Here is a 13655-nt window from a genome sequence, read left to right on the forward strand (position 1 = left end):
CCGCCGGTGAAGGCTCCGGCCCCGGCGTGGGAGCTCAACGTGGTGCTGACCAAGCTCATGGGACCTCCGTTCGAGCCTCTGCACTCGGCCCCGTTGAAGTTTCTATCGTGGAAAACAGCTTTTCTCGTGGCCATCACCTCCGCACGACGAGTGGGAGAGATCCAGGCCCTTTCCTGCAAGGCCCCGTACTTGACTTTCCACGACACGAGGGTAGTGCTCAGGACGCACCCCTCCTTCATGCCCAAGGTACCGTCGGACTTTCATCTCAACGAACCCTTGGTGTTACCTGTGTTCTTCCCGTCGCCTTCGTCGCCGGCTGAGAGGACTTTGCACTCGCTGGATGTAGCTAGAGCGCTGAAGTTCTACGTGGACCGCACGAAAGGTTTTCGGAAGACGTCACAACTCTTTGTGAACTTTGGACCTGTCAATCAGGGGAAGGCTCTCTCGAAGGCTTCCATCTCCAGATGGCTCTCCGGCTGTATCATGTACTGTCACCGGTTGGCAAACCGACCGCTGCCTGGCCGTCCGAGAGCCCATTCCACCAGAGCGATCGCAGCTACCACGGCGTTCCTATCTGGTGTGCCCCTGCTGGACATATGCAGGGCTGCTACGTGGAGGTCGACGCACACCTTCACGAAATTCTACTGCGTCGACCCGGGATTCCAGGGAGGAGTCCAGGGTCGGCCAAGCAGTGCTGCGCAACCTGTTCGCCTGAGGTGAGCCTGGTGAGGAGGTAAGATGCTTAATGTTGAGTTAATGTGATGCTTAATGTTGAGCCTTTGCCACCTCCCGTGGTTGTGCATGTGTGTACTGCTATGTATTCTTTATTCATGAGCATGTGAATCCATGCCAGACCCCATGCTGGAGAAGGAACAAGTTACTTACCTGTAACTGTTGTTCTCCAGCATGGGTCTGGCATGGATTCACATGCGAACCCTCCCGCCTACCCCTCTGCGGCTCTTCACTTGGTCATACTGCCACTTCACGTGCTTCCAAATCTGAAGATGGCTGCCGGAGGAGGTGCTTAGGTAGAGGGCAGTCATTGGCTGTGGTCAGTATGACGCAGAGACCAGTGATTGGTTATTACTACGAAAGACAGATCAGAAACGAAACTGATACTGGTTTTTTCTTTACCGAGGATTCCCAGCCTGACGACGGGGAATATTCATGAGCATGTGAATCCATGCCAGACCCATGCTGGAGAACAACAGTTACAGGTAAGTAACTTGTTCCTTCTATTGGAAGGGTTGGCGAACTACAGGCACTTTCTGTTCTAGACCCTTTTGTTACTGTTCACAGGGATAAGGTATTTCTGCGCACTCACCCCAGATTTGCACCTAAATTCATCTCGAAGTTCCATGTGAGCCAATCGATTGAACTACCTACCTTTTTCCAGAATACCACTAGCATGGCCGAAAGAAGCCTACACATACTAGATGTGCGCAGGGCAGTCATGATCTACCTGGAAAGAACTAAACCACTGAGGAAAACTAACCAATTTTTCGTTTCAGTGGCAGCTGGTAGAGAAGGGGATCCTGTCTCTAAATCAGCTATCTCAAGGTGGATTGTTAAATCCATCACACTGTTACACTTTGGCTAAGAGAACTGCCCTTCAAGCCTAGACCACGTTTTACTCTGGGCACTGGGGCATCCATAGCATTCATTGCAAATGTCCCCCTTGAGTCCATTTGCAAAGCGGCAACCTGGAGTTCTGTACACACCTTTAAAACACTATTGCCTAGACACTCATTCTAGGTCTGATTCTCAGGTGGGACAAGCAGTACTAAGACATCTCAACCGTTCCTTCTCACAACCCACCTCCAACTGCTCGCTAGTCTATGCATAGCATGTGATTCTAAGCAGATTAACAAGCATCAGAAGACCTGCATTACTTAACGTAATAGCATTTCTGATGATTGTATCTGCTTGGATTCACATGCGCCCTCCCTACCTCCCCGCTCGGCGTGGAAGGAACATAGACGACTTACTTTCTCTTTATGTACTCACTCACTATAGCCTTGGGCTCCCTCGGGGCCGAAAAAATACAATCGGAGGGACCTCGGCGTGTGAGGTATTTTGGGTACACTACACGTCAGGATAGAGAGAGTCTTACAGCCATGCCTATGCCGACGTCCCCTTTCGGTCCCGAAAGACGAGATGCAATACTCGGCGGTTACCACTGGATGTTGGACCATATGTACAGCATGTGTATCTAAGCAGATACAATCATCAGAAATGCTATTACGGTAAGTAATGCATGTTATAATCTACTTTAGCACAGCATTGGAGTGATTCTTTGGCACAGCAGTGGGAATCGCCCAGAATCCATATTGGCACAGCCTCACAGGAACACTGCGATTCGTGTATAGTGTGAACAATATTAGAAAGTGTCTATATTTAAAAGGGTGGCACGGCCTAAAATGCGTACAGTTATGGCACTACGGTGAAGGATGTTAGACACCTAATGCACAATATGGCGACCCTATCCAAGTAGGATACAATTGCAACCTTACTCCGTTGGGCTAAATGCAAGAATGTTACTAATGTCGATGGTTTGCGGTGTATGCTGGGGCTTACCGCCACACTAAGGTTAAACTCAAATTATTGCTAGCTGGCGTGGCTGGGGTAAACGCAGAATTTGGCTAGCTAGCTGGCTCGGTTGGGCTAAACTAATGTTTGCATGTGTTGGGTAATGGAGTGGTGGGGTTTTACTGGAGTGCAGTAAGGGCTGTACTCACCACCCACAACACTTTTATCAGAGCTTCTCTTTGCCATGCGGTCCTTCGCTGGTGGCTGCCCTTGGGTATTGACTCAAAGGGGCTTTGCAGGAGCTGTGCAGGAGGCCCAATCGCAGGGCAGGGCAGGGGGTGGGATGGGAGGCAGGAGTTAACTAAATCAGTAAGCGGGTGGGGAGGGGAGCAGAGGAGAGATGGTGCAGAAAGCGCTTGGATCCACAAATTAAAATACAAAATTTACAAAAAGGCGTTCGTGGACCTGGAGGCAGCCAAACTCAACCTGAATGGGCACAGATGGAAAGTGGCTTTAGGTGTGTAACAAACTGTGATAGTAAAGGGAGAGTGAAACCGAGCCAATATACAGAAAGCGAGGTAAAATGTACCTTCCAAGCCTCAGAGGCTTCAGGAAAACTGTCTTATCTGTTAAGAAAATCTAAGCAGATGTTCTTTCATGTGAAACAGCCCAACATCAGCCCCACTTATTCAGTGGCTTCCTAGCAGGCTTAATTCTATATTTATAAAAGTCAAAATATGTGGGTTTGAGGCTTGCCGAAGTATTGTGCAGAATTGTAGAAGGAACTATTTCACCAAACTTCTCCAGATTCTGCATAGTACCTGTTGGGACCCTCTCGACAATACTGGCTACATGACATTTGGACACTCCACCCCTTTCCCCGAATTTCAGCACCTTCACACATGAGACAGTTGCCTGAAATCGGCACATCAATGTGGTCGTAGAACGACCGGTCTTGACACGAGGAATAAAATCCTAGCTCCCTAACCACGTTTCAAACCCTAGAATGCACGGTTTCCAAGATTTTTGCACGCAACACACTGAAGTGCAGTGCGCCTGGGTGAGGCGACAGGTGGGGATAGGGCAGAGAAGGTCCCAGTATTTAGCAGGACACCATCTCTTGCCCCACCTCCCCCAACGTCTGATCCAGGATATATCCGCCAGGCACATGTGCCCATTCTCAGTGGTGTTTACTTCAGAGTGCAAAGCCCATCAAGCGAATTGGAACAGCGACCGTCCGGATAATTGATTTTCAACAAATGAGTGTTGTCATGTCTGTTCCTAGAACCCGTTCGGAGACTTTACTTTTTGCTAGTGCATTTTAAAATTCACACCAAACCCCTTCATTTTCCTTTCTGCTTTCACACCTCCAAAACAAATCATATTTAAACAGTATTTTAAAACCGTACACCAATTACATAATACAGGCCAGCACACCTCCTTTGGCAGTGTTTCACTGCTTGATTGCTTAACGGCTGAATTACAGCTTATAAGGGTATGGGAAACACCATCACAGCTGCAGCTATTTACACAGGCTGGGTCCCATTAATGGCACCCTCCACGGAAGGAATCCATCTCCTGTGTCCGTGTTAAAATCCGGTCCCTACACAGCCCCAACCGGAACACTACTCTGTGCAGCAAAGTAAACCGTGAATGTGCACGCCTCATCCGTGACAAACGTGCGCAGCAGCTTTCACTGCCCTCATTTGCTCCTCACTTGCTCTTTGGTCAAAGGTTGAGAGAACTTTGAGAGATGTTCCAGTCTTCCTCTGGGAAAACAAGTCCCTTTGTACTGCCTTTGTCTAAATTTGCTTTTCTCTCATTTCACTATCCTACTGTTTTACTTTGTTGGATTGCTTGTTGGCAGTCAGACACCTGTTAGGTTAATTTGTAAAGTCCTAAACTCAAATCCCAGAATATTGATTGCTAAGAGACTATTTGATTTTGGAATAATGTATACAGTGCTACTCCAGTGGCCAAGACAAACCCACACTAAACTCGCTCAAGCCAAGATTTAAGCCAAATATTCACAGAAAGTTTGGTGTTTGCAGTTAAATACATTTTACATTTATAGGAATGAATGCAGTAAGTACTTGCACCTTACATGGCCAGGAATTTGAAGTTGGTGTTTGCAGAAACAAATTAGTAATGAACCTAGTAACCAAATGTCTTGTTAACCTCAGTGGACCGTCTTTTTACTGTCGTTTTTACTAATGTTCATGCCTATGAACACAATGCGTAGGGCAAAACTACTGGCTTTGCCAATGCTTGTTGGTAGTTGAGAATTTATTTTCTATCTTTTATTAGGGGAGTATGGATAGATCTGCAGAAATCAACAGGATAGCACTGGGGGCCAGCCACTTTTAACCTCAGATTGTTGTACTGCTGTCAGCTTGGGCTTCATCTTGGATGGTCTGGTCCTTCAATCCCATTTACCAAACACTCTACTTCAGTACAGGCCATCTTTTAGCCTGATGGAGCCGCTTTCTGGGTCAGAGTCTCTGCATCCATGGCATGTGCCCAAGTTGGCCCCTATTAAGGTGCACAGCTTCTTTCAGGATGTTATTTACCCTCGACATAAGGATTAACCTTTCATCTGGCTGCAGCCAACTGACTGCATTGTGTCAGTCTGAAATCTTTCTGCATTTTACAGCGGTCGGTTTTAGGGGGCCTGGGCGTTGTTAGGATATGGCTTGGGGGGAATGAGGGGATAAGATGGTGTGTTTGGGAGTGTAAGGGTTTGTTGGCCCCATAAACACCAGCCCCTTTCTCCAGCATCCTTAGGTGCATTACCCCACAAACAATTGGCATTGGTTGCTGAAAACAGCCATTCCACTTCAATGAATTGGTCTGTGGTAAACCAAAAGATTGATAACAAACATTGGCTGATGCCAGAAGAAACCTGCTTTGCAATACCCAGCACAATCATTTTTTGTGCTGTCAGCAGCACTCAACAGGGCCATCACCCCCTTCACTCGCCCCTCTTTGTTCAGAGCACATTTGTCTGCATGTTACAAAAAACACCAATAGATATAGTTCAACATGTGGGAATGAGCAAGAAAGGTAAGGATTCCAGGGACACCACCTGGTCTGAGCCTTGAGTGTTCAAGGACACTGGGGAGTAGCCTACAACTGCTTCAAACTAATTGGATGAATCAACAATAAATCCACCTTTGCATGCCTGGCCCAATATTTGGATGCTCTACACTTTTTAAATAGTTTTTGTAACATAAACTGGATGCATTTGGATATGTTTGGAAGGTGGTTGATACAATTCTTTGTCAGTACTAAAACTGGCAAAAAAAGTTTCAAAATGAGTTCTTTTGGCCAAATGACAGTTTTGGTTATGTCTTGTAAACTTTGTTGGATGCCTCATGTTCATCAGGGATCCATTGAGCAGATTTTTTTATTTTTATTTTAGGCCAAAGAAAAACAGACCAAGAAAGCACAGGAAGCAAAGTGATGTCTTGGAAGAGAAAGACACGATGGCCCTTAACTCTTGTACTGAGCGTCATGGAAAACCAGTTGTAGATTCAACAAACATTGCTGTGGAGGGCAAACTGGAGAGGTGCCCCTCCTGTGTGCACACATGTATACATCATTCTGCTGCATTGTGTGCATGTGGTACATGCTAAACAAAAGGTGTGATTGGATTTCCTCCTTTGAGTTCAGTTTGACTCTTTTGTATTTGACAATGAATTGTAGTTTCCAGAGATCTACACGACTGACTCTCAAAGGGGCGGTGAAGGGGCATATTTTGGCTGTCTTTTCCCCACAGCTCTTAAGGTAATTTGAAGGCCTGTGTTCCTAATGGGCGTATGTGCATGAGTACGGTTTGACCCGACAGTCCTCATTGTGTGAGGTTGGTGGTCTCTGGTCCATATAGTTTTTAGTGTAACAGCCATTAATGTGTTGGGGACCTTGATGTCACAGGAGCTACTGTCTTGCAACATATTGGAAAAAGCTCACATTTGTATAATGTCTTTAATACAGGGGTGTTGAGATTTTCCTGGAGTTGCTATCTGCACAGACTCCAAGGCAGTAGTATGAAGTAACAGATCTATAGATGCTTGAAAATTAGCATGATGTAAAATGCAATACTGTTTGTGCAAATAATAAAGATTATCTTTTTATTTTTGTATATTTATTTTTGTTCCATTGAAGTACATTACTGGAAAGTCCATTGCATTTCATATATACATTGGTGTTTAGAGGCCATGCAAACCGACCAGCCACAACTGCCTGTGCAGGTTTTTTCCTTGTAGGATTTATTGTATACGTGGTGGACGTTCCCTTTGATAAGCCAAATTAAGTGTCATTGGCCCTACTGCTAAGGACATTCCGGACCTGGCCAGGCAGTATGAAAGCCCAAGAACAAGCGATAATCCTTGTGGCGTGGCCATGTTGGGACACTAGCCTCAGTTATTAGCCAAACACAATAAACGCGAGAGCCAACTAAAAATACAGTAAAAATGTAACTGCCTCCACCATCTCGTCTTTAGGCACATTTAAAAGTAACCAAAAATCCTTTGAGTGTAGGTCTAGGGTGATACAAAAGTACCCCCATTGCACTGCAATGTAAGATGCATTGTGCAATATGAAAATTACCCAAAATAGATAATGGCATGTAAAAAGAAAAAAAGAAACCTAATTTCGCAGTCTGAATGACTAGTCAGTTTCCTCATAACAAATGAGCAAGAGGCCAGTGGAGTAGAAGGCTTCACTTCACTGTAAAAAGTCAGGACGTGGTGTAAAAGCAAAAGCAAACGCAAAGTTTGGGGTCCCATAGAATGTGGAGGAAACGTTTCTCCAAGTGAACTTTCCTAACAATGACTGGGAACAGCAAGTCTGCCTCCCTCTCCCCCCAGGGGAGGATTCCACAAGAACTCCATGGGAGACTCACTTGCAATCATCTTAGACTTTCAGACTGTCCTCTAATTCCCTCTTCTCCCCAGGGTCCTAGAGAAATTCTCCTCCAGCAAGGGGGCACCACTCTCATTCTGATAGCCCCTCAGTGGCCAGTCGATACGGTTTCTCACCTGGTGCAGTGTTGGGAACGATTTTCTTTTTGCTGTTTTCCTGTAATCGTCTAAGAACGGGAAGGCAGATGCAGAAACCTTTAGTGTTGATGGATGCAGGTTGGAAGTGCATGTGTCTCTGAAAATCTGTTTGTGGTTGGTACCAAATGGGCAGGTTAACCATATGGGCAGCACCCTAAAATATATGGGGGTTGGGGGGTCTGAATCTGTTGGGTACATTAGACCTAGGAGGGAGGTGGTCGGTTTGTGGGTGGTGGAAGGATGCAAGATTTTAGTAGTGAGAAGTTAGTTGAGGGGTGAGAAGGATAAGAGGAGAGCGGGGTGAAGGTGTTGTCACTTCATGGCTCTTGGTAGTAGATTTCACTGAGATTAAAGGTGCGGACCAGTGTCATGGGTGAGGTTCAATGAGTCGATTGGTGACCCCTCAGATGGTAGTGCCAAGACTTTTGGAAAAAAATGCCTGTTGCAAATTAGCCCTGAGGCACAGTTTAGGTGGTTATTTATTTTCATTTCTTTCAAAGTGGGTGATCTTGAGCGGTTTCCTGGAAGACCGCTGATTCTCCTCCAGGTGGAACGGTTTGGGTAGGGTGTTTCAGTTTTGTGGCCAAAACTGAAAGAGGATCCTCCTTGCTGTTTCTTGTTTGGGGACTAGTGCAGCATTGATGGACCTAGTGTTCTGCAAGGAGTGGCCTTTCAGGGCAGCATGCCCTGGGACGTTATTAGCAGGGCTCATGGGCTTCACCATCTGTGTTACTATTTAATTGTATGACTGTTGTAATGTATTTAACAAATATATGAATGTTGCTTATTGGTTTTTTTATGTAGTTGTGTAAAATTAAAATGTATACTCAAAATGCATGTTTTAAGGTTTTTAAAAATATTTGTGGCATGGTTTGATTTTTACTTTTTTTTTTTTTAGGGAGAATTCGCCTTTCTGTGTGAATACCCTTCAACCTTATAGACCCCCCAGCTCTTTTGCTGGACTTTAGGACTTTTTAATTTAAACCCTGAGAGACCTTTTTCTCACTCGCTCATCTGTTTTAACCTTAATTGGATTATGGGTTTCCTCTATTTTTGGAGTCTGACAAACTCAATAGGCATCTACGTTTTGTATGGTGACACACTGCACCTTTAGTGCAGTGTCACTGAAGTCCTTTGGATTTATCTTAAGGTTTAAATACCTTTTCTTGTGTTAACTACAGTGCCCATGAATAGTAACGCAAAATTGACTTTACTTACCTTTTTCTCTTTGCCTCTGTTCTTCTCACCTTTGCTCCCACCTAGACCTTGCCACCTCCTCTCCCCAACCCAGTCCACTCTTTGCCTCTCCTGCAAATGATCCTGTACCTGCCCCACTCAACCCACCCCTATTGAACCGCAACTATCCCCCCTTTCCACCTAACCCCAACTCCTCCTCCCTCCTAAATCCACCCAAACACCCCCCTCCTCTGCCCCCTCAGACCTAGCCCACCCCTCCCTAAGTGCTCATCCTTCATGGGCACTCTTTTCCCCATCCACCCTACACTGCCCCTGCTCCCCTCTCTCCCTTGATTGACCCCCTTTCCTTGCACACCTCCTCCCACCCCATCTCCCCTGGGGTGCCGTCTGGTTGTTTGCATCCCCTGCACTCACTCCCTATCCTCTGCAATCACCAAGTCCAACCCACCTTCACACACCCAACCTGCTCTCTTGCATCCTCCACGCCAGATCTGTCACCAAAAACAGACACATCATCCTTGAGTCTATCTCCAATGAAAACCCTGACATCCTCTATCACTGAAACCTGGTCCTCTGGCGACACAAGGCTTTCCCTTGGCTACTCCATGATCTCTTGCACAGCCGATCCAGCAGAGCTCGAGGATTAGCCATCCTCTACAAACCCCTCCGTGTCTTACACTCAGAGAACCAATCCTGCAACACTGACTGTGAATCTTTTCTAGTGAAATTCCAACTCACTGATCACCCAGTTTCCAACTGCCTTACAAGAGTTTCCTCCCTCTATTGACCTTTTTGACAGATGGCTCTCTAGTGCCTTCATCCCAATGACATCTGCTTGCCAGAGAACCAGCCCTAATCCCCAGCTGTTGACTCCCTCAAAACCCATAAGCACTGCCTGGAGCGCTGCTGGCGGGCCAACCCTACGGCCCAGAACAGAGCCACTTATGGCAGACACATCAGTGCCTATAGGATGGAATTTAGAAAAGCCAAAAGATCCTTCTATGTAAACCGAATATCCAACTCCCGTAACACTAGCCGGGAACTCCACAGGATCATTGCAGAATTCAAGACTCCAAGCTGTTTCTCCCTTAAGAACTCTGCAATGCCCTCTCAGGCTACTTTTACAACATTGCTATCGAAAGACACTTCTCCATCAGAGAATTAGCAGCATGCATCCCCCTTCATCTCTTTCCCTGCCCAGTCTTCCTGCACACCCAACCCTCTCTTCCTGCACTGCTATTGCTCACCCTGAATTCCTGAAACTACTATCCCAAAACTGCCCCTCCAGATCCCCTGAAGACACCTGCCTCCCCTGCACTGCTAAAGGACATTTTATCCTCATCCTGTGCAGGCAGCGTTGCAAGATCCATAATTAACCATTCACTGACATCAAGCACCTTCCCTGCAGCGTTCAAAACTTCACACGCCGAGCCCCCATTTAACATGCCCACCCTCTTGCTCCCATCCAACTACTGCCCAAGCTCTGACAGCTGCTTTACAGCCAAACCGCATGGCATACACCCAGCTCTGCCTCTGCACAGTATCCAACTCCCTACTCCTGCCTAGTCTGTTTTCGGACCCCTCCAAGGAGCGAACACACCCCTCCTGCACTTGGTGTGCTCCACCGGCTTCCTATCAGCCAAAGTTCAAGGCCATGTGCATTACACACTGTGCAGTCCACAAGACAGGCCCTGAATTCCTCTAACACAAGCTTGCACGTTACCAACCCATCAAACCTTGGGTCTGGCTCTGCCCTCTTCCTTCTGATTCCCCAGCCCCCTTCCCAATACCATCCAAGTTGGAGGATCCTCCTTCTCTGTCCAAGTTCTCACCATCTGGAATTCCCTTGTGCTCAGTATCTGCTGTGATGACGACTCTCCTTCAGGAAGGCCCTCAAAACCTGGTTATTCCATCCAGAAATATGATTCTTTCCCCATTTCACACTTACCTCATGAAACCTAGGGGTAAATAAAGGGGTAGACCTGCACTAAGTCCCTGATCCTTCAGGTATACTATACAGATATCAAAAATTGGATTGGTAGAATGGGTTGACACTAACTAACTAAATTTCAATACATATCAAATTTTATTCAGTAAACTCATCACAAGGAAAATTCATCTTAATATAATCGATAAAAGAACAGTCAATTCATACCATCAATCATAACCACATACAGGACTCATTCAAACATTCAAATATAAAAACACGCAAGTGTTTAGTACATCAATAAGCATTGGAAATATTGTTACACCAAATATTTTCAGTTATCACATCAGTGACCCAGTCCATAATATCAGGTGTCGTTGTGCATCTGATGCCAAATTTGACCAGATATCTCACACAGAAAAGCGTTGATACGTGTTTCGGTCTGAGACCTTCAGGACGTAGGGCTTGGAGTAAATGCTCCGCCCTGTTCTCAACGTGTATGGGCCAGTAGTAAATCTAAAAAAGTAATGATAAAAACCTTAGTCGGTGACTAATGTCACAATGTGTTCAAATTCAATAAACACATAGGCCCCTACTCGCCACCAAATTCCAACTTGGTGAGGAGTTGGCTATGGCGAGATTTTGCATTGCCTGATTAGTTTTACAGGTGTACATTTTCTAATGCATATGCATTTGAACACACGGCTTTAGTGGTCGCGTGTGTTTTTCAATCACCACATATACGCTGTAATTGTTACATGAGGTGAAAAATCCTCACACAATTGTCATTGTGTGTTTCTTTTGTAGCTTCGTGAATGGCCTAGTGACCAATAGACATTGGGAAGATCCGGCTAACATTACGCGGGTCCTAGGGGGATCCTTTGGTGGTCGCATCCTTTGAAAGATCTCCAAGCTGCACCATGGGTGCTTGTAAGTGGTCTAAGCCCTATTCTTATTGTATAATGTATGGCTATAGATATGCACACTGAGTGTTTGGTTTTTCCAAGAATGCTGAGTGGTGTTTGTTGGTTCCACAGGTACAGCATACACACTGCTGCCAGTGGAGGATTAATTTCCGCTATACCGTTCACCTTCCCTTAAGGAATGGTTCTACGTTATTTCGCTGCAGTATTTTTCATCGCAGGTTTTTTCATGCTTTCTTTTTCCGAAAAACTGTTTTTTTGGGGGGGGGGTTACCCCCACAAGCCCCCTTTTTTTTGTATTCCCTTACACCCACAACCATATATTTAATTTTTTAACCCACCCCAAAAAAAAGGGTTTTTTCAAAATAAAAACGGCGATGAAAAAACACGCGATGAAAAATACTGCAGTGAAATGCGTGTATACCATTGGAATTTGATGGTGAGTAGGGGCCTATGTGTTTATTGAATTTGAACACATTGTGACATTATTAGTCACCGACTCTAAGAAATGAGGATGACACTATGGTTTTTATCATTACTTTTTTAGATTTACTACTGGCCCATACACGTTGAGAACAGGGCGGAGCATTTACTCCAAGCCCTACGTCCTGAAGGTCTCCGACCGAAACACATGTCAACGCTTTTCTGTGAGAGATATCTGGTCTAATTTGGCATCAGATACACAACGACACCTGATATTATGGACTTGGGTCACTGTTTGATGTGATAGCTGAAAAGGATTGGTGTAACAATATTTCCAATGCTTATTGATACTTGGGTGTTTTTATATTTGAATGTTTGAATGAGTCCTGTATGTGGTTATGATTGATGGTATGAATTGACTGTTCTTTTATCGATTTTTATGATATTAAGATGAATTTTCCTTGTGATGAGTTTACTGAATAAAATTTGATATGTATTGAAATTTAGTTAGTGTCATCCCATTCTACTGATCCAATTTTGGATATCTCGTGAAACCTAGGCCTTGACCCAGTCGGTGCCTCGCCAATGTATCCTCCAGAGCAAGGTGAAGTATAATTTCCAAGCAGACCAGACTTGCTGAGAACACAGCTACATCAAAAGTAGAGCCCCAACGGAGTCTCAAGGTATGTATTTACACACCACTTAGGTTGACTTTCGCCACAGCTGCCCATCTGCATTCACCTCCGTCGTACACTAGATTAAAGCACAACATCGCTGCCATCAGAGTGCAGCTACGTTCTATGCCACAAAATTCAGTCTAGCTGTACACATAACGAGTCTTTCATATTCAAGCACTTTCCTGACTACCTCTCAGCGCCCAGCCACATGCCTGACTATCATGGGCAGCTTATTGGGGCTCGGACATCCCACCCAAATCCCTATTTTGGCCAAATGCACACACCTTCTAATCCTTTGACAGTTTTCCCCATATTTTGGGCTACGGTCCCCTGAGGGCTTTCTCTCTCTCTCTCTCTCCTGCTCCCCACACAAGTGCTTTGTTGAGGCCATACTAATGGGATAAAGGCGCTATGTAAATGAGCACTACTACAATGCACTCAGAATGTGAAGCGTAGACCTTGCAAGCTGTATATTGTGTAATATGCTATTTTTTTTACTGTTTATCATATACACTTGTACATTCTAATTTTAAAGACACTTGTTAAATATAAGATATGGTACTGTTTACCGTACGTGCACTTGTACCTTATTGTAAGGACATGTGTTAAATACGAAATGGCGTACTATTTACTGTATACACATGTTATAATTATAAGAACATTTGATGCTACTGCATACATTAGTATTAACATATTGTATATAGTACTATGGATTGTACGCCAGGGCCTACACTCAGGATGACACTCAGCTCGCTTTCAGGCTCACCTTTGCTGCCTCTTCTACCGCTCTCATCCCGGATTGTCTGTCTGCAGACAAAACTGAGATCCTCATCAGCACACCTGCACCTTCCTTTCCTGTCACTCTTTGGCCGGCCTCCCTTGGCCCTCTTCCTGCTCCCACCTCTGAGGCTAAGAACCT

At 45.3% G+C, this 13655-nt stretch overlaps 1 protein-coding gene across 2 annotated transcripts in view; it reads left to right on the forward strand.

Annotated features, from left to right (window-relative positions):
• The window catches only part of UCHL5 (ubiquitin C-terminal hydrolase L5), a 518067-nt gene extending 511405 nt beyond the window's left edge, over nt 1-6662 (forward strand). For both annotated transcript variants that reach the window (XM_069641075.1, XM_069641074.1), the window contains exon 11: nt 5951-6662. In XM_069641075.1, the coding sequence (XP_069497176.1) occupies nt 5951-5992 (42 nt within the window). In that variant the 3' untranslated portion in view covers nt 5993-6662. The remainder of the gene's footprint in view (nt 1-5950) is intronic.
• Nucleotides 6663-13655: the final 6993 nt, after the last annotated feature.

The sequence above is a fragment of the Ambystoma mexicanum genome, chromosome 1q (assembly GCF_040938575.1).
Source record: "Ambystoma mexicanum isolate Mex_15411 chromosome 1q, UKY_AmexF1_1, whole genome shotgun sequence".
In the NCBI taxonomy this organism is placed as follows: Eukaryota; Metazoa; Chordata; class Amphibia; order Caudata; family Ambystomatidae; genus Ambystoma; species Ambystoma mexicanum.